The 20850-nt window shown below is 41.9% G+C and overlaps 1 protein-coding gene across 5 annotated transcripts in view; it reads left to right on the top strand.

Annotated features, from left to right (window-relative positions):
* Nucleotides 1-20850, top strand: part of SULF1 (sulfatase 1) — a 175230-nt gene that overhangs the window by 122955 nt on the left and 31425 nt on the right. For all 5 annotated transcript variants that reach the window (XM_036109380.2, XM_036109379.2, XM_036109375.2 and 2 more), the window contains 5 exons: nucleotides 6583-6733; nucleotides 7688-7863; nucleotides 9153-9281; nucleotides 9551-9607; nucleotides 10338-10467. In XM_036109380.2, the coding sequence (XP_035965273.1) occupies nucleotides 6583-6733; nucleotides 7688-7863; nucleotides 9153-9281; nucleotides 9551-9607; nucleotides 10338-10467 (643 nt within the window). The remainder of the gene's footprint in view (nucleotides 1-6582; nucleotides 6734-7687; nucleotides 7864-9152; nucleotides 9282-9550; nucleotides 9608-10337; nucleotides 10468-20850) is intronic.

Genomic DNA, 20850 nt, shown 5'->3' with positions numbered 1-20850 from the left:
CCAAGCGACCAAGAATGGGGACGGATATGGACCCCTCGTGACTGTTTGGCACTGTTTAATCAGAAGCAGCTCGGCTGTTCTCGGCCTCGGTGATATCTGAGGGAGCCTCCACCATAACATCACACATAGTAATCCTTATCGTAAAGCTCTTCCTCATGGTGAAGACCCTACTGTGCTTTTCAGTAAATTACCTCCCAGGATCCTCATGGTACTGCTGTACCGTCCCTCTCGCAATGACATAGCTTGTCTCTCCTGGCCGCCACGATGTGATAACGTGCAGTAGTGACAGGAAAGGAGATTCCATTTACCTACCCGATGATTCTGGGGGAAGCTAAGAGACTCCCCCATCACCTTCCTACCAACTGTCCCCCTATCAACTGAAAATTTTGTTGTTGTTGTTCCAGTTCATCAGTTCTTTCTCCCCATCCCTGGAAATGTGTGTGAACACACAAACACGGTTCAAGTGAAATCTAAAATCTTGGTAGAACAATCCAGGTCCACTAACTTGCGAGAATCCGTCTAAAAGTGCAGTTTGGGGATGAGGTAGTACGTTAAAGGGACAACTACCTCTGCGTAAGCCTCAGAACAAAGTTTTTGAAACACCTTTGTTGTCCGAGGTTGGAAAGAAAGGTTTTTCCTTAGAAGAATTTGCACATTCTCACTTCATTTCTTCCACAGATCCATAAAAGAAAGTGCTTTTGAAAATGAGAGAATTTTAAATTCTCCATAAAAATCTTTAATTTGGGCAGAACTCATTGCTCCTTTCCTGTGTTCCCACTTTGTTCTTCTGTCATTGACCTGCATATCCCATGGCACTGGCTGTTTACCCAGACCCTTGAAGTCAAACTGCACACCTCCAGGGGGCAGCATTCACACAAGATACTGTGTGAATGGGGCCCTGGAGTCAGGCCAGATAGCTCTTTCCGGAAGGCAGGGCCAAGTGTTACATCTCTTCCTCTGGCGCCGGGGGAGCATGGCTCCTGCCCTATCCCTTGCCAGATACTTTTTTGTTTAGCAAATGAATAAGCGTGTTAACCCCACCACCCAGGTGACATTAAAACATATTTTAATGGCATAAAAATATTTAAGCAGTCGGTTTTACGAATTAAAGGACACCTAGAGATCATCTAATGCCATAAATTTTTAGATTGAAAAATGAAGGCCCAAACTCTATTAAAAAAAAAAAAATTAAAAACCCAAATGGCTTTGCCCAGGTTAACGTAAGTAGATAGGGACAAAGCTGGAGTCAAAACTCTGTTCTCTTGGCCCTAGGTGATCTTTGCACTGCCCCCCCGGCTTGCTCAGTACTCTTCACAGTTACAGTTAATATTAGAAGTGGCTTCCGTGTGTGTGTTTGCACAATTCCGCTGAAGTTTGCAGCATCTTAGAAGACTTTTTTAATTTAGTTTCCTGCGGTATCTATAATCAAGATCATTTGATATTATTCTGCGTGCGTTCAAATGTTACCTACCTAAAGACATTTGAACTCAGGTGGGGAATATCTCTACAAAGTCAATTAAATAAGTTCAATTTGAGTGAAAGCTGAGATGGTGTGGCTTGGGAGATTAAGTATAGAATTTCCAATTTAATGCTTTGAGTGTGTGTCTTAAATCTCTATAACTGGCTTATTCTGGGAATTGAAACCTATTTCATTTCTTACAGAATGACGGTCCCGCTACCAATACCCTTTAAGAGTTAGATCATTAGAGTTTTTGTTGTTGTCTGACACTAAATAACAAATGAAGAAAACACATGTTCAGATATAAAACACTAGAAATGTCTTTCTTTTCACTGGGTGACAGCAAAGGCCATCAGCAGTAAAAATGAACTGCTAAGTTCTTTGCAATTCCCTGAATATGGATTTAATAGACAACACATGCATTTCTTAAAACCATTTCTCCTCCAGTGAGAATTATTCTCCCCAAATACCCACCCATCAAAAAGAAAGGTGACATTATTGATTTTCAGGATTCATATTCTCCTTATGCCAATAAGCAGTAGAGGAGAGAGAATCAAAGCCCAAAGAGCATTGATGGCAGAGGTTGAAGTCACAAATGTGTGGTCGAAAGGATCTGTGATCTAGTGCTGAGCAATAAATCCAAACATGGAGAAAAAGCAACATGCAGAGAAGAGAAGCCTCACCCGGGAGAAGTTAACATTTTTAACTATGAGAACAGTCTATGTTTTGGGGAGAGTGTAAGCCTGGAATGCACAGTTACTGGGTAAAATCCTTCTCGGGACGGACAACAAGGAGTCTTACCAGATCAGGCACATGCAAGTCTAACCCCAACGTGGATTTTTTTTTTTTTTAAGCAACAGAAACTTAAAAACGACAATTTAGTCATCTGTCCTCTCAGTTTTCAAGCAAAGAGCCAGTGTTATCTGTCTTTTTGCTGATGCATCCAGTTTGCCTTGGAGGGTCCGACTTTATCTTGTGTTGTCAGCAAAAGCAGACTTTGGGCAGCTGGCGGGAGGCACTTGAACGGGAAGCAGAAAAGGCTAATATTTTCAATCAGGACGAAGGCTAAGGATTTTAGGACTTAGTTTTGAGAGAAAGGAATGTATGTATCAGATCTTTGAATGCCTGGGATTTTGAGGCACTTCTTGGGGACTGTGGTGCAGGACTCTGGTCGTTGTGATGTCATAGAAGACACTCCGGCCCCAGGACAGAATTTCTGAGCCACCTCTGTACACTTTACTTTCTCATTTGTAAAATGGGAATAAGGTGTCCTCAGGGTTGCCACCGCAATCCAAAGAGCTATTAAATGATGAGATCTTTCCCAGCTCCCTGTGCGGATGGGTATGAATATGTGGATTTGTTCTCTGGAGTCACTGAAATCTCCTTAAACCTTCCCAAAGCTCTGAAGTCCTTATTCCCATTATACAGATGAAGAAACAGGCTTAGAGAAAAAAAAGTTGCCCGAGATCACACACTAGTAACAGGGCTGGGATGAGATTTCAGTTCTAATCCCCAAACATTCTGAAACAATGGGACGTGTGATTTTCCACTTCTCCCCAAAACAGTTAGCTGCTCCTTTCAGTGGCTGCTCTTGTAGCTGAGGGCTCCAGGCCCTGTTTGAGTCATTGTGAGTCAATTCTTAGGGAAGCAAGCCTTAATTATCACTGGGAGACAGAAGGCTGCATCTTCCAGGAATCTGGCAGACCCCAGCAGGAGGCAACCACAGGTCTTTGGCAAAAGATCACTTTTCAACAACATTGTCAATTCCAACGACCCCCAACCTTCCACCTGCAGGTCCCCGAACAGCTGCTGTTCTGTGGGAAGCAGGGGCAGTCTGTCTTCCTTTAAAAGGCAAATGCATACCCCCACTCCTTGCCCCCTGCTGAGATTCCACCTGGGATTTCAGCCCCAGAGCTGGGGGTCAGCTCCCACTTGGAGAAATTAAGGGGAGGGGAGGCGGTTGGGGGTGGGGAAGGACAGCTTTGACAACAGACCTGAACTCTCCCTTTTAATATAAGCCAGATTTCACATATGTCATTCTGTAAATCCGGGAGTCCAATATGAGGCTTGTAATTTGCTGCGACCTTCCCCGTTCCTCAAAGTGAGGTGGAGCTATGCCAAGCTCATCAAGGTAGCTGGTAGAAGATATCATTTGCCCGCTGTGAGCCTTCGTTTCGGTTCCCTATTGTTAATTTTTATTTGTGTTGAGGTTTTGTGGCTTTAAAAAAGTCAACTCAATTTATTTTAAAATTAAGGCAAACCAACATCAAAGGCAGTAAGAGGAAGATGTTTAGGTATTATAAAGAAACCCTGTGTAATCTTTTATAGCCATATTCTTTTTCAGGGCACGTATCAGTAAATAGTTAGGGGACCTTTCATGGCCCACTTGCTATATTTTTCTGACCTCTAGCCACCCCCACGGGTGAAAATCCCTCTCCGATGGGGTTTAGAAGCACCCACTCTCATCCTCCTCAGCCTCTCAATCTAATCCTGTTTGTACCACGACATGCTGCGTGAAGAATAAGAAACAGGGCTTACATTCTTTCCTACTGCACGAGCTCCTGAGATTGAAGAGGATGATTCCGCCCGTGTTCACGCTTAGATATGAGGAACACTTTCAGGCCAAAAACATGGGACAAAGTGGTTCATGAGTCCTTTACTGGGTAAGCAGAAGAAAGTTTATGTTGAAAGTTTCTCTTAAAAAGAATGGCAGGTGATACCTGAAGAGCTTGTTTGGTTTTTAATGCGACAGGATTTTTCAACCCAGACATTTATATAGAATGTATTTGTTTATTGGCTTATGTAGGAAACTCATGTGCCTCTGTTCTAGGCACTTTTAAGTGATATAGAGACAGATAATAAATAGGTGATAGATGGAGAGATAGATGATAGATAGATAGAGATTTGTTGTTCCTCAAAAGAGCTTTTTAAGAAAGATACTATTATCCCCATTTACAGATGAGCAAAGTGAACCACACCTGCTTTTCCTACTCTGCAAATCTGCCCCTTTATACAGTTTTAGGTACAGGGTCTTCTGTGCTCCGTATTATATTGGTATTTATGCTGTTGTGTTTCTGCTAGTTAACCAGCATCCATACTGATCATTAGGGTATGATGTGACCTTCTTTGGTGCCAAGAAGCTCAATGGTACCAAAAGAGCATTTTCAACTATCAAAAGAGAGATTCTCCAAATGCACTGGCAGAAGAAAAAATATAACAACAGGCAGCATTTATATAGTTCAGCATGCATGGAAATAGCCCAGTGTACAATCACGTAGCTCAGAAACTCCAGGTTTACCCTGAGGGAGATTTGCTCTAGAGCAAACCAAAGGAGTACGCGGTCAATGCCCCTGAATTCACTGGGCTCACAGTGACTGTTTCTCTAGGGTGTTTTTGTTTTTGTTTTTTTAAGATTTTATTTATTTTTAATTTATTTTTATTTTAGAGAGAGAGCAAGCTGGGGGGGGGCGGGGGGGGGGGTAGGGAGAAACCCAAGCAAAAGGACCCTGAGATCATGACATGAGCCAAAATCAAGAGTTGGATGCTTAACCAACTGAGCCACCCAGACACCCCTATTTCTCTAGTTGATGGCACAGGGTCACCTATCCTTGTCATTATCCACCATTTTTCACTGATAGGACCCTCCCCAGAGCAGACACTGGCTATCCGATTTCTCAACCAACATAGATTGTTGCTTACTCTGTGAGACCAGTTACTTGTGAAGTTGTGGTTCCTATGAAAAGTAGTCTGAGACATAGGAAGCACCCCACACTTCCCTCTTCTTTCATTTTGTTAGAACAAATGGGCTTTGGAATTGAGTCCTGGATCTACCACCTAGTAACTTTGTAAATCTGAGGAAGTTATTTAACTTTGCTAAGCCTCAGTTTTCTCAGCTCTAAAATGGGAATGAGGGGCGCCTGGGTGGCTCAGTCGTTAAGCGTCTGCCTTCGGCTCAGGTCATGATCCCAGGTCCTGGGATCGAGCCCTGCATCAGGCTCTCCACTCAGCGGGAAGCCTGCTTCTCCCTTTCCCACTCCCCCTGCTTGTGTTCCCTCTCTCGCTGTGTCTCTCTGTCGAATAAATAAATAAATAAAATCTTTAAAATGGGAATGATAAACCGATTTCCAAGAACAGCAGAGATAATTAAATGAGTTAATGTATACGAAACAACACAATACCCAACACATGGTAAATACTAAGTTTTTAATATTAAACAACTTCTACGTGCTTAATAACATCTAAGGAGAAGGGTCAAGTACGTTGTAGTCTGGAGGAGATGTCAAATATAAATAGATAATTCTCAGTGTGAGAATTACTCTAGCATAGACATGTACTTTAGGAGTATGAAGTGGCAGCATCTAATGGTCAAGGGATTTGGGTTAGATTTCAAAAAGAAGGCAACATATTTTGTGGGCCCCCAGTGGAATGTATGAGACACCACTTGAGTTTCTGTGATAAATTAAATACAGGCTTGAACCCACATGTTCGAGAGGAATAGGACCCACCTCCCTGTAGTTAACAAAAATTGTGCTCTGCACCTGTATTGAATTGTCTATAAAAAGAATAGCTTTATTGATAAGCATGTATATTGCAGAAGTAGACTTGGTTTTAATTCCAGCATATCCTATTAAATTAATGGTATCTATATACAAGGTTAGGAATGAGAAAAACTCATAGACTAGAGATTAGAGAAAAAAATATGTTGAAATTATGATTCATCATTATTCCACATATTTGTGACTATACCTAATAGCCTAATTAACTACAAAATTTTATGAGTTAACATCACCATGAAAACATTCCCTTCTGTATTACTGAATTTTATCTGTAGGTGTTACAATACCATGATCACCTTGATGTCTTTTTACACATTTTCTTCAATGAATCCAAATGAACTTGCACTAATTACCTTTTTAGCTGTCTGTCTTGGTTTTATAAATCTGAATCCATATGCCTTTAGGGGATGTGTGATATTTGGGGTAGTGAGGATTTTAGCTCTTCTTATAAACATAGAAGACACATGGGAGAAAAAAAATAGCAATGTCTAAATTACCTTGAACTTGAGATATTTCTCTAACTGACTAAAAATACATTTAGTAAGAATCCTTTCTGGATATTTTCAGAACCCCTAGTTATAACTATGCACCAAATATGGATAAGCACTGGATTATGCAGTACACAGGACCCATGCTGCCCATCCACATGGAATTTACAAACGTTCTACATCGCAAAAGGCTTCAGACTTTGATGTCAGTGGACGATTCTGTGGAAAGGGTAAGCACACGAACTTGCCTCAGTGACAGGTTTTGGTCCAGCTTCCTTAGTGTAGGTCCATTCTTGCTAATTCGGTCTTTGTTTTGTTGTTGCTGTTTTTAAGAGAGGGAGAGAGTCCGTGTGTGTGAATATGTGTACGTGAGTGTGTGTTGAGTGACTTTATCTTCCTTCCCTTATCTTGACCCCTTCTATTACCTCTCCAGGCGTGGTTCTTTGGAGCCAGCGGCAAAGAGGAGATAAAAATCAAAACACCATAAGTCAAGAGCTACACTCACAAATACCTTCAAGAATCAGGCAAATAACGTAAATACCTAAAGCTGGTCTCATATAAAGCGACAGGGCATGGTGGGGATTATGGTGAACTTTAAATGCCCACATCTATAACAAGAAGCAACTACTTGGCTCCAGCTAATTTTTGCCATGTAGGAAAATAGATCCAATATCATGAGATCTTCTGACTTTTCAAAGGAAACCAGAAATACAAGCATTTTATTTGAAATATCCTGAATTTTAAAAAAAGCCACAGAAGCCAAACAAAACTTGCCTAAAGGCTGGATTCAGTTGGATCAGGCTCCAAAGCAGCCTGTTCTTAACCCTTGATAACTGTATAAAAAGTGGTGATAAAATTTGCTTTAACAATGGATTTTTCAAAGTAAAACCTATAAGTTAGGTGGTAGAGGCTGTTTTGTGGAGTTTGTTTTGTTTTTGTTTTTGTTTTTAAATAGGTGCACAAAACCTTTAAGAACAATGTGCCAGATTCAAATGAGTTACATTACTCCATTATTAGACTTTTCCCCTCCAGGACTGTAAGCAACTAGAAAACGTAGATAGTGACCATGTTTCTTAGCCTTGTTAAAGTGACTCTTGCCTTTAAAAAATAATGGGGAAGAATTTCGGGGGAAATCACAGCAACACTATTGTCATCTTGCCCATTTTGTCTCTGTTGTATTTCAGCTATATAATATGCTCGTGGAGACGGGGGAGCTGGAGAACACTTACATCATTTACACCGCCGACCACGGTTACCATATTGGGCAGTTTGGACTGGTCAAGGGGAAATCCATGCCATATGACTTTGATATCCGTGTGCCTTTCTTTATTCGTGGTCCAAGTGTAGAACCAGGATCCATGTACGTATTTCCCTGCTTGCAACATTCGGTTGCCGTGGCTTATGTATATCTGAGATAATTCGATTACCAATCTCAGGGTCTGGTTTCTTTTCATCCAAAACAGAAAAGGGTGTATGTAGGTGGAGGCTGGTAATTTAGAAAATGAAAACCTTGTTTTTTTCCCCTACCACACGCTAAATTAACTAAAGTATACTATTGAAAGAGAAAGGAAAATTAACTATCAATGACTAATTTACAATGACTGTAAAGCTAAACATCAGAATCCCCATCCCATGGCCTGTGCACAGAGACAGAATGTGATCATTAGGGATACATCATCTGTACTTCTTTGAATCAGACAAACACTGTCTTTTTAAAAAAAAAACAACCAGTGCCTGCCTTTAGTTGTTTTTTTTTAATTATTACTAAAGTAATTTTTTAAAGAAAATAAAATTTTAAAAAGCAGGATTTTCTTTTAGAAGAAAAAAGGCCTAAAGGACTGGCGTTCTATTTCTGCCACCTTAGACAAGTCACTGCCTCCCAATGCAGCTCTCTTTTCCCGTTATAAAATGAGTTTTACATGCCCTGCTGGCCACATCACAATATTCTGTGTAAAATAAGGTCATGTACGTGAAACAGTTATGGAAAGAGTTGAAGAAAAGAATGCAAGTGGAATTCCAAATCTGGAATGGCCCTTAAGGAGCATCGAGCCGAGACGTCTCCTTCTTTTTTTTTTTTTTAAGATTTTATTTATTTATGGGGGGGTTTGCCAGCACCAACAGGGAAAGGGGCAGAGGGAGAAGCAGACTCCCCCCTGAGCAGGGAGCCCCACATGGGCCCGATCCCAGAACCCTGAGGTCACAACCTGAGCCAAAGGCAGACACTTAACCCACGGAGCCACCCAGGCGCCCCCAGCCCGGACTCCTGATCTAACACAGAAGAAGCTTGGCACAGCACACGTGCCTCTCTCAGAGTCCCCGATTCTGGAAATGGACTCGTTGGGGCCCAGAACCTGGATGTTCTGAACCTCGTCCAGGCGCCGCCTCTGCTGTTCCATTGCACTACATCCCGGAAGAAGGGAGAAGGTGATGTTAGTAGAAGGGTTTCCTGGAAGAAGGTTATTATGTCTGTTCAGCTCATTGGAAACACTGTGGGAATTGTCTGATGTAGGTTAGACGGTTTTATGCGTGAAAGACTAAGATAGAGGGGGAGAAGGTCGAAGGCTGATGAGTCTCGGTGTGGAGAAAGTGGTCCTCCATGCTACCCTCACTGGTGTTAGATCCGGGGCCTAACCTCCTGTCCCTTTGCAGAGTCCCACAGATCGTTCTCAACATCGACCTGGCCCCGACGATCCTGGACATCGCTGGGCTCGACACGCCTCCCGATGTGGACGGCAAGTCCGTCCTCAAACTTCTGGACCTGGAAAAGCCAGGTAACAGGTGTGTCAATTTGCTTTCCCTCAGCCAGCCCCAAGCACCCTGGCACCCAGAGCCAGCCAGCAGCCGAAAGCTGTGGAGGCAAAGTACGCCCTGCCCAGGAGAATCACGGCAAGCCGAGACTGTCCCGGCTGTTTGTGAACAGTGTATTGATGGAGATGCAGTCTTGGTCTGTGGGAAGTGAGAGGTGTTTCTTTAAATAAACTGTGAGCACAGATCCATGTGGAAAAATGTCCAGATGCCAACAGTAAATATTATTATTTTGCTTTCAGGTTTCGAACAAACAAGAAAGCCAGAATTTGGCGTGATACATTCCTCGTGGAAAGAGGGTAATTACTGGTTCCTGGGGCGCTTCTGGGAACCAGGCCTAGTGGGCAGCTCTCCCTGCTGGGTATTTTTTCCCCCTTATTCCGGTTTACTAAGCATGCAGATTTCGTAAGCCTAGTCACAGGATTGAAGGGTTTGCTACTCATGCTCCACTGGCCAAAACAGTAATGACTGCTGCGTCAGAATTGTTAAACATAAGTTCTCATACGGCAGGGCCAAAGCCCTTACCGTTGCTTTTTCGACCTCAGGGTCAGAATCGGACCAGTCCATTGACCTTCTCAGCCTTCCTTCCCAAGTCCTGCCTGGCCCTCTCCTTTCTCCTTCCTTTCCTTAAGTGCCTTTCCCAGTTTTAAACACAAATATATGAGACTGTCATTTCCAGAATCCCTTCTGGGTTTCCCCTTTTGATTCATAATCCTCATTGTCTCGTTTTTTTCCGTACACACATTGAGAGAAAAGCATTTATATGACTGTAAAGCTAAACATTTATGCCCAAAGTTTTGAAATTAATGCTTTAAGGGAGATAATCATTCTTCATAGTGCCCGGGTTATAATTTTCACAAAGGACTCAGCAAATGATGAGCTCCTGTGGATAAGATCTTACCATCTATTTCATGCCATTTGAAGAATGTGGAGTCATGCCACAGGGGAGAAAAAGAGAAAAGGCAAAAGATGCTGGGTGCGTAAATCAAATCATTTCTCACATCAGAAACTTCTTCTTTTCTGTCAAAGGAAGTTTTTACGTAAGAAAGAAGAATCCAGCAAGAATATCCAACAGTCAAATCATTTGCCCAAATATGAGAGGGTCAAAGAATTGTGCCAGCAGGCCAGGTACCAGACAGCCTGTGAACAGCCTGGGCAGGTGAGTGACATGGCTTGTCTTCACCACAGGTCACATGCTTCTACATTTCTAATTTTAACAATTTCAACATATAAAATAATGTACATTTATGTGTAAATAAGCTTTTCATAGTGGTCATGGAGCCCTCACTGTGACAGCTATCCTCTGACTGAGAATTATCTAACTGGTCTAAGCTGGGCCTCCTCATCACTGCTTGGGCTCCCTTCAGTGAAAAAAAGATGGTTTCCTCAGAGAGTGCTAGATATCCACCCAACTAGCCAACACCAGTTCAACATATTGGACATGTGAAATGGGTAGTCAGGTTAGAAAGATCAGAAACTTGGTTCCATCTGAGGAGTAGCCACCACCCCTCGGATTCCTGTTAACTGGTTATCAAGAAGGGTCAAGAGCCTACTTAGTCAAGAGCAGGGGTAGATGCTGAGCCTCTGGGCAGTGAACCACCCAAGAGACATGATGGAGTCTTCCTATCCTGTACTAAAGTCAGATGTTATCTAACCCACAGAGGAGGATAGAATCTATGACCAAGATTGGGAAGTGAAAAGGGAAGCCATATTGTGTTTTATTGTTTCTACTTCTCACAAAATTTCTGACATCATCTATTTCATTAGAATGAATTCTTTTTATTAAGAGAAATATTACCACAGATGGGGTGCCTGGGTGTCTCAGTGGGTTGAGTATCTGACTGTTGATTTCGAAGGAGGTCATGATCTTGGGGTTGTGGAATCAAGCCCCATGTCGGGCTCCGCACTCGATGGGGAGTCTGCTTGAGTTTCTCCCTCTGTCCTCCTGCCCTTACCCACTCCTCTCTCAAGTAAATAAATACATCTTTTTAAAAAAAAGAAATATTACTATAGAATTAAGGACTACCCAGAACACCAACTATTATTAATAAGAACTAAAGAAATACCATGTGATGAATTAACACAGGCCTGTTTCTAAGGAAAGTGAGAACATACGAACACTTAACTATTTTAAACACTCTTGATTGGCATCTATGCTAGCTAAAAGAAGTATTGTATCATCATGAGAGAGGAACTGCCTAAGTCATTGAAACAAAGTTGAAGGAAAGTGAAAAATAATAGTTATTACACATTTGTCTTATATAAAGCACTGTACGTGGAGTTTGATATGTATTAGCTCAGTTTAAGCCTCACATCCATCCAGTGAGGTAGGCATTGTTGTCCCATTTATAAATGGGCAGCTGGTGAGTGTAGAGCTGGGATCCAAATGAGTTATAGGATCATAGGATTCAAAAACTCGGGCCACTTGCTGCCTTCCAAGGTAAGTTACGTTAACGAGGCAAAGAGAAGTTCACATCTTTGTGAGTCTTTTTTTCTCTTTAACTTATCCGACTTCAAGATATCCACACAATTAGCCAATAGCAGTGCAGGGTATCAGGCACATGAAATGGATAGTGCAGTTATTATTAAAATGGCCTCATAAATGTAGGGCATCACACATTTATACTCGTGATACGGTATCTAGCTTATTGAACAAACATTCACAATAAACAACTTGATCCTCATACTTTCTGCATTTCCTCATGACTTTTTGTGCTCAGGGATTCCTTTGAAATAGAAAAAGGTGGGGAAGGAGGTTATTGAAGGAAGGGATAAAACCAGGCCTTCGTTGCATACTAGGAAGTCTTAATTTTCAAGTGTTTAGTGGAAAAGCTTAGACATATTCATTATATTTTAATATGATGTCTTCAAATCCTTCTTAAGGAAGCTCTAAGTATTATTATGAATAAAACCTCAGAATTGTTTTGTAGTTCTAAAATGATTTTTACGAGCCAGCCTCAATAGACTAATTTACTTTTATTTGAGAGTTGGAAATGTTTGGCGTTAAATATATCTCATGCAAATTGGTGATTTTGTTACTATTTTAGCCTTCTAAGTGGCAAGCATTACAGCCATTTGAGAATAAGGTACACTGCCTACCTTTCAGTATACAATTTTGCAAACCTCTCCATATGGCTTGTCCTGAAATTTTAATACATGTCCTAAAGGGCAAATGTAGTATAAACGAGATTATGGCACTTTGGCACAAGCTCTTCACTCTTGTGCTAAATGCTATAACTATGTTAAGAACTTCACTTTGCTTTTTCATATTTTTCTAAACTTGTTTTGCCCCCACAAAATGCTTTAATATCTGGTTCCCTGGGATTCTCTTCTGCTGCTTTATTTCGATGTGAATCTGTCTGAATTTAGATTGTATCACATGGATATATGAAAATGTTAGCAACAATTTCTTTTAGAAGTGCCTGAATTATTAGAACAGAGAATTACACTGTACCCCAGATGGCGATTTCTTTCTATAGGTGATGCTCAAACCGTAGCTTAAAAATCCAAGAACTTCCAGAAAATTTTGAGGCTCTTCAAGTCAATTATAGAATCTGTGGGTCAAACCTGATAGCTCTGTTGTGTTCTACAGAATCTTTATGTTTTGGCCTTTTGCTTTTTCTATCTGGCTACTTTGAAGATTATCTTTTTAGTTACAATATCAGTGACTTTAAAAAAGGAAGAAAAAAGTCCAGAATAATGAGATTGTTTTTTCTGGATCAAGACATCAGTTAAGGCTAGAATTAACTCTAATCTAATCTCTTCCCTTGACACTAATTTCACACCTGGCCTGTGCCCTGCGTCTCTTCCTCTGACCAAGGTTAACTGCGTGCATTCAAAGACAATACAGTCTTCTCTTTGGTTTGACTCTGTATGGGGTATAGAGGAAAAACCCACACTATCAGCCCCATTCTCTTCACTTTTAACCCCCAAAGGGGTCATGTATTTCCCCCATCCAACCATACCCCCATACCTGGTCACCCAAGGATTGTTTGGCAGGGTCAGTGTGGATGCATGACGGAGGTAAATGAAGGAAAGAGAAATACGACATCACAAAGTTTGGATTAGAATATTGGCATCTGCTACTTTTTAGTTGTGTGTTTAGGGACTGGATTCTTAAGAGTCTCAGGTTTTCTATCCCTAAAGCTAAGAAAATTAATCTGTCTTGTAAGGATTCTGTGATATCATATATGTAAAGTGCTAGATGAATTATAAGGCAATGTGTGAGTGTTGGGTGCTATTTCTGTTCCGGGCCATCTTACCTGCTTTTTCACTCCTATGAAGCCAACAGGGAATTAAAATGGGCTGGAATCCCAGACATTTGGCAATACTTCTTCACTTTGTGAACAGAGCAACCAGCAGGGACTAATTAAGACAGCGTGGACATATGTGTTTGCATTACTTCTGTGTTCCTGAATTAATATGAGGCTGAGTACGAATTCCCGCCACTCTCTCAGCTGGTGTTACACCCCCAAGCACATTACGTACAGATTTATATATGACACACTACACACACACACACACACACACACACACACACACATGCACGCATGCGCGCGCACGCAAATCTCAACATCTATCTGAAAAGACTTTGGCTCAACAAAGAACACACATCAGTGATGCTCCATTCTGGCTGCACCCTAGAATCACCTGGGCAGCTTTGGAAAATATCGATGTTGGGGCGCCTGGGTGGCTCAGTCATTAAGCGTCCAACTTTTGGTTTTGGCTCAGGTCATGATCTCAGGGTTGTGAGATCGAGCCCCACATTGGGCTTCGCACTGGGCGTGGAGCCTGCTTAAGGTTCTCCCTCTCTCTCTCCCTGTGCCCCTCTCCCTCTCCCTGTGCCCCTCTCCTCTCTAAAGAAAAAAAAAAAAAGAAAATATCAACGTATAGCCTCCCCCCAAATCAATCAGATGAATAGGTCTAAAGGTGAGACCAAGGCATCTGTATTTGTTAACAAAGTTAAGAACTACAGGTCTAGAGTCAGAGAATGTCGAAATTGGAAGGAGTCTTAGAAATCTTCCAGTTGGGGCGCCTGGGTGGCTCAGTCATTAAGCGTCTGCCTTCGGCTCAGGTCATGATCCCAGGGTCCTGGGATCGAGCCCCACATCGGGCTCCCTGCTTGGCGGGAGGCCTACTTCTCCCTCTCCCACTCCCCCTGCTTGTGTTCCCTCTCTCGCTGTGTCTCTCTCTGTCAAATAAATAAAATCTTAAAAAAAAAAAAAAATCTTCCAGTTGAGGGGTGCCTGGGTGGCCCAGATGGTTAAGCGACTGCCTTCGGCTCAGGTCATGATCCCAGGGTCCTGGGATGGAGCCCCACATCGGGCTCCTGGCTCAGCAGGGAACCTGCTTCTCCCTCTCCCTCTGCCTCTCTCCCTCCTCATGCTCTCTCTCTGTATTTCTGTGTCTCAAATGAATAAATAAAATCTTTAAAAAAAAAAAAAACTCCCAGTTGAATGGTATCCTTTTCCTAATAAGGAAATATAGATCCAGAAAACTTAAGCTACGACCCAAAGGTCAGAACCTGCAACTCTTCACTCCATGCTTAATCCTTTCTTTCCCAAAACATGCTGCCTCTATAAAAATGTTACATAGTAGATTTTCTCTTTGAAATTATAAATGGCATTTGTCTGGCTGAAGCCACGGAGCTTAGGACCCACTCACAGCATCTAGGGAAGTGGTTCCCAAACAAGACTGCACATTAGAATCACAGAGGCAGCTTCACAAGTGTTGATGTTCAAGCTTCACTCCAGACAAAGGAAAACAGAACCTCTGGGGATGAGACCCAGACATCAGGGATTTTTTTCAAGCTCCTGCGTGATTCTTTTAAGCAGCCAAGACTGAGAATCATTCATGCCAGGAAAGCATTACTATATTTTTCGTTTTCTAGGTATAGATATTGACTCCTTAACTAGGAGTTACATAAAAGAGAAATTCCCTAGGCATTCAATTTTGGAGTACATTTTATATATTCTCTGTCATTTGAGAAAAAACAGCTTGTTTTTTTCTTTGATAAAGCAAATTTCACGTCCTTTGTGAGTTGTTAAATTCCAGCAACTTTGCAATTTTGTTTGCCTTTCTACTATTTGTATCAATATGAAATCAAAGATTTGTTTAAAGAACCCCAGATCAAGCAAGTGGATACTACTTGCGAAATTAGAATGTAGCTTGTTCGATGTACTGGTTTAGCTCCAGGATTTATGTTCTCATCCCAAAATTATCCCTCTGACCATAGATCCCTCGACCTTTTGTGACCAGCTGCAGGGCAGGAATAAAAGGCATTTACCAGTAAGATCTGGTAAGTTTGCCAGGAACTGACAGCTTGTTTCCAGAAACTCACTGAGCCCTGGTTAAAATTTCAGCATGGCTCATAGACACTTCCCCGCAGGGCTCCTTATTCCAGAGGGGGGGCCAGAAGGACCGAGCCCCAGTGCCACCCTCTGGCTGAACACTTGTCTGCATGGAGCTCAGCATGGACGGCCCAGCCTCAAAGCCTCCCCTCTTCAACCTGCACTGAAGGACATTTCCAAATAATGCATCTCAATGGTTTGGCTTCTGTGCATTTTTCAAAATACAAACCGCAGGCTTAAATGCCAAACCATATTTAATGATGTCCCAAACAAGTCAGAAAAAGACAAACATAAGGCCATTTTACTTATAAACTACCTAATGTGGCCACACCCGATTTAATTTATGCTCTTGTTTCCCACTGCCCCGGAACATAGCCTGCTCTGGGCAGGATCCCCTCCTCCCTGCTCATAAACAGAGCATTCTCTCTCTCTGCGTGTAAGCTGTTGCCTCGGCCTTCCCAAATTCTAGCCCCTCCACCAAGGCAAACTGGAAGCCTCATCTTCTACCCCAAACCATTCTTTTTTGGGGGGTCCTAGTCAATTGGGATTTCATCCTGGGTCCACTGCTTGCTTGCTACGTGACCATGGGCAAGTTACTTAATCTAACTCTGCCTCAGTTTCTTCATCTTGAAAATGGGCATAATAATAGCACCTGCCTCAGAGGGTTGCAGTAAAGATTATAAGAGGTAGGTGTATTAAACATCTGAACCGGTACCTGGCACGTAAGAAGCACTCAACAAATACTGGCTATCCCTTGTTGGCCAAGGGCAGTGTACCAATTTTGCTTTCCCCAAACTGAAGGAACAACACTTCTTTCAACCTTCCATTATTGACTTTTACGAAGGATTATCCAGATGAAAATCTAAAGGAGGAAAGATTTTCTTCTATTCCTCTTTCCTTTCCACTTTCCCTTCCCGCTCTCCCATCTCACCTCACCTCAAAGAAGACAGGAGATAAATCTCCTCAGCACAAGTAACTCTGCTTATATTGGTGAGAAAACTTAACAACGGCTTCAGCTAAGTGGCAATATGAACGAGGATTTTTATATGGTATTTTTATATTCCCAGTGTTGAGGAAAATTCTAAATACACATCCACAGGCAGGTAACTGTTTCATGATGTGGGTACTGGCCTGAAGGATAATCAGGTTATCTGAAAATTACTGTATGGTTGTTATATTTCAGAGAACATGATTTGACCTGCATTACGACCAAATCCACGTAATAAGACATGTAATAATGAAGAACTAATCCCTGTGTGTTGTAGCCAAACTTTTTGTTTCTTGCTCATGAATATGTGCGTAAGTAGGCATAAATAAGAATATAGAATATTCTTTTTTTTTTAAAGATTTTATTTATTTATTTGACAGAGAGAGACAGCGAGAGCAGGAACACAAGCAGGGGGAGTGGGAGAGGGAGAAGCAGGCTTCCCGCTGAGCAGGGAGCCCGACGTGGGACTTGATCCCAGGGCTCTGGGATCATGACCTGAGCCGAAGGCAGCCGCTTAACGACTGAGCCACCCAGGTGCCCCGAATATAGAGTATTCTTAATCAATCTGAGAAATATATGCAATTGAAAATGTAGAAACTATCACGATTATCTAGTAGTTACTTCAGGAAAGGGAAGTAATCAGTCTATCTGCATCTAATATTGTCCTAGACATTTAACACAGAACATTCTATACTTGCTCAAGGACATATAGAGATGTGAGAAAGCTGATATTCAAATCCAGATTTTTCTAGCTTGTAAGTCCAGACTTTTGCCACTGAGCCACATCAATATGGATATTAAATACCATTCTCAAGTCCCAGGAGAAATATAGGTGATATTCACCTACAAAATCCTACTCCAATAAATGAATTATGGTAGCACTGTAGGTTGTAGTGATAATTACATGGATAAATTTATATAAAGTGCTCTAGACCGGTACCTGGCATCAAGTAAGAGTTCCAGAGATGATGATGATAATGGTGATAAAGATGGTGTTTAAGGGAATTGTCTGAATGGCATTTGTCCTATTTCTCATTAGGTTTGATTCCACCAAACGAGCTGCACACGTGAATCCTTGTGTGCAGGATGAATCTTCTTCATCACGTGTTATTTACATATAAGTACATACAACCAATCAAAGCTACTAAGACATAATTACTAAACAGAGTGATCTGATGCTGAGCTAACTTCAGGGAACAATTCAGGAGTATGAGACATGGTCCTTGCCTTTAATTCCAAATTCCAGTGTGGTTGGAAAGGCTAAAACAAAATCATGATAACTTACAAAATTATTTAAATAGTTTTATCGAGCCCCTCGCTCGCCGAACGCATGCAGAAATCGCTGTGGAATGAATGTGCGTGAAGTGATTGGTACAGAAGGAATCAGAGAGGCAGGAGGAAAAATTGAGATGATGTCCCACGAAGTGGCAAAGGAATTTACAGATGGGGCGAGTGGTCGGGGAAGATGGAGACGGTCGGATCTGGCAGTTAACCGATTTGCTGATAAACTTCAAGAGCGTAGATAAGAGGGGGCCAGTAGGATAGCTGTATCTCGGCGCGGGCTCGTGCTTAACAAAGCGCGTCTCGGAGGCTGAGCCCGTGTCCCATGAGCGGATGCCTAGCTGGGTCCGGGCTCCCATCTGATGGCTACAGCTCTTCCGCAATGCCAAGTCATCTCCTCTCTTTCTTTTGAGCATTTAAGTGGCTTGAGGCAGCAGTTTCAGAACAATTCCCTGAAAGCTCTCTTCCTTCGCCTCCCTCTGTCAACTCTCTAAGTCAGGCCACCGTGGTAGTTGCAGTGATTTCAAGGGTTTATTGCTCAGCCATAAAAATTGTCGTGATATCGAACCCCAAAATGATTGTGGCAAATGTGCGGTAATTACATTTCATTAAAATTCCTAATATGCTTGCCACTAAGAAGATTTCAAAGCTGCTCGCTAATTACTCTATCTAATAGGGTCTGCGGCTTGTTCAGAGGGTCCACGGTGTAGAAAATCATTGGCATTTTTCTCGGTGGCTCTTGTTTTATTTAAGAATGTGTATAGGGGTATGTATACATGCAGAATTTGTGGGTCTATGCGGGTGTGTACATACGTATGCATTCACGTATGTATGCATATTTAGTTTGTGAGATACATCATCAGTGCCCGGGATGGTGCCAGATCTCAGGTTTGGTTTAATTCATCTCTTCAGGAAAGAACACCACTTCCCTTCATCTCTGCCCCATAGGACATTAGTGAGGAATTTGGCTAATGGGAAAATGCAGGTTGGATTCCAGATAGACCAAATCACTAAAAATTCTGCCTACACTTTCTGTTCTAGAGGAATCTACCTGTCCCCTCAGGTCTTCCAGGCAAAAAAAAAAAAAAAAAAAGTAGAGTTTTTTTTTTTTAATGCATCGTGCTTATAAAACCAAGAAAGGTTTTCACTGTAGTTATGTGTTTTAAAAATTAATGTTTGTACTAAAATTGAAATAAATTCGAGCCACAAAAGACAGAAGGCTATTATTTTTCAAGAATAAAGTTAACCATATTTTTCTGTCTTATAGAAAATAGGGCACTTCTTAAGCTGCTACTAGGCTGTGAACTGTGGGTCCACTGGCCATTTCTTTTGCTACCATAGGCATTAAGTAGTGAACTCTTAGTTTTTGAACGCAGGAGTGAGAGATTACAAGTCTTAAAGCATCTGGATGTAGCCAAATTCAAATCTGGAATGACACTCAAGCACCATGGATTCCCAAACTTTTCAGAGCTATAAAAGCTTATGAATTATTTTGCTGACGCTTCTTGTCAGCAGAAATTCCGTAGGGCATATAGTTATTCCCCAGTGGAGTTGTAGATCAGTTTCTGAGAACTTTTTTTGAGAATCTCATGGCACCTCCTTGAACTAATGGGACGTGTCTGGAAGCGCTACAAACCCAGGCTTGAAAACCACTGGTCTCCACATTGAATGGCAGAACCGTGGAGCAGGCCACACACGGCTTTCTGCTCAACCTTTACAAAGACTAAGTTCTCTCACTCGTCAGCTAACTGTGGGGAGAAAAGAAGGAAAACTGGTTGCTCTTACAGAAAGCACATGGTCCTGCCTGGAGAGACAAGCTGGTAGTGTTCCTCTGTTCAGCTGGAGTCATCTTCTGACCTGACTCCATCAGTACATTTCTAGACGCAGCATCCTTTGCATACCCACGCCCCAACATGCATACATCCCTCTCAAAGATTCATCCACCTGAGCTACTTAGACCTAAATATATCTCTTTTGCCCCTGCCATGGGTTCCAGCTGCAAAAAGGTCCAGTAACCAGTTGCAAATTGAAAGCAATTGTTCTTAACCCCAACTGCACATTAAAATCACCAGGAGAGCTTTTGAAACTCCCAGTGCTCAGCCATGTGTGAGAACCACTGAGCTCCCATAACTCCCCAGTGCCTAATCAAGTTGACTTTACTTTTTTTTTTTTTAGTTCAATCATCTCTAACTTAGTGAGTCTTCGACTGTTCTTGTCTGTGTTGCTTTTTCATGGCTTTGCAAATAGAGTTAGTTGCCTTGTCGCTTGAGCCTGCTTGGAATGGAAATGATGGACATTCAAGATATGCTGGTCAAGTCAAAAAAGAAGATTGTAACCTGACATGGCTCGAAATAACCAAATGCAATAGCACCAAGAGTGTGTGGGGGCTAAAGCAAGATCAAAGCACAAGTGCTATAAACCAGGGATTCGGGAACTCTACGGTAGAGGTGCCAGGCAGCTCTGATAATTCAACATTTACTGAGGGCATATGGCTCCAGTCAAGAGAAAGTAAGCCAAGACTCTGCACCTCGGTCCACTGTGAATAGTCGCACCCCATTCTGTACACGAGGGTCATTTGTCTGCTGACCAACATATCTGGGATCCCTGACTAAACTTTACCTTGCATTAGGTGACTTTGCGATGAAAATGTAACCCAAAGGATGGTACAGGTACCAGGAGGGGGGGTGTTGAGATCATTTTGTGTGGTGCAGGGAAAACCATCTTTTATTCGATAATTTTTTATTTATTGAAAATATGTAACTGGCCCAACAAATACATAATTTTATAGGTACTGTTGCTTTGGCCACTGTTTAGAAATGTGTCCATTTAAAGAAAAGTATCAGTAATTGTATACAGGTGATAGTCACATATGGAACGAAAACCAGAGACAAAAGTTTGCTAACACTACACGGTAGCATGTTGT

This window comes from Halichoerus grypus, chromosome 5, assembly GCF_964656455.1.
Source record: "Halichoerus grypus chromosome 5, mHalGry1.hap1.1, whole genome shotgun sequence".
NCBI classification, from domain to species: domain Eukaryota; kingdom Metazoa; phylum Chordata; class Mammalia; order Carnivora; family Phocidae; genus Halichoerus; species Halichoerus grypus.
This window is presented reverse-complemented; position numbering and strand designations above follow the sequence as displayed.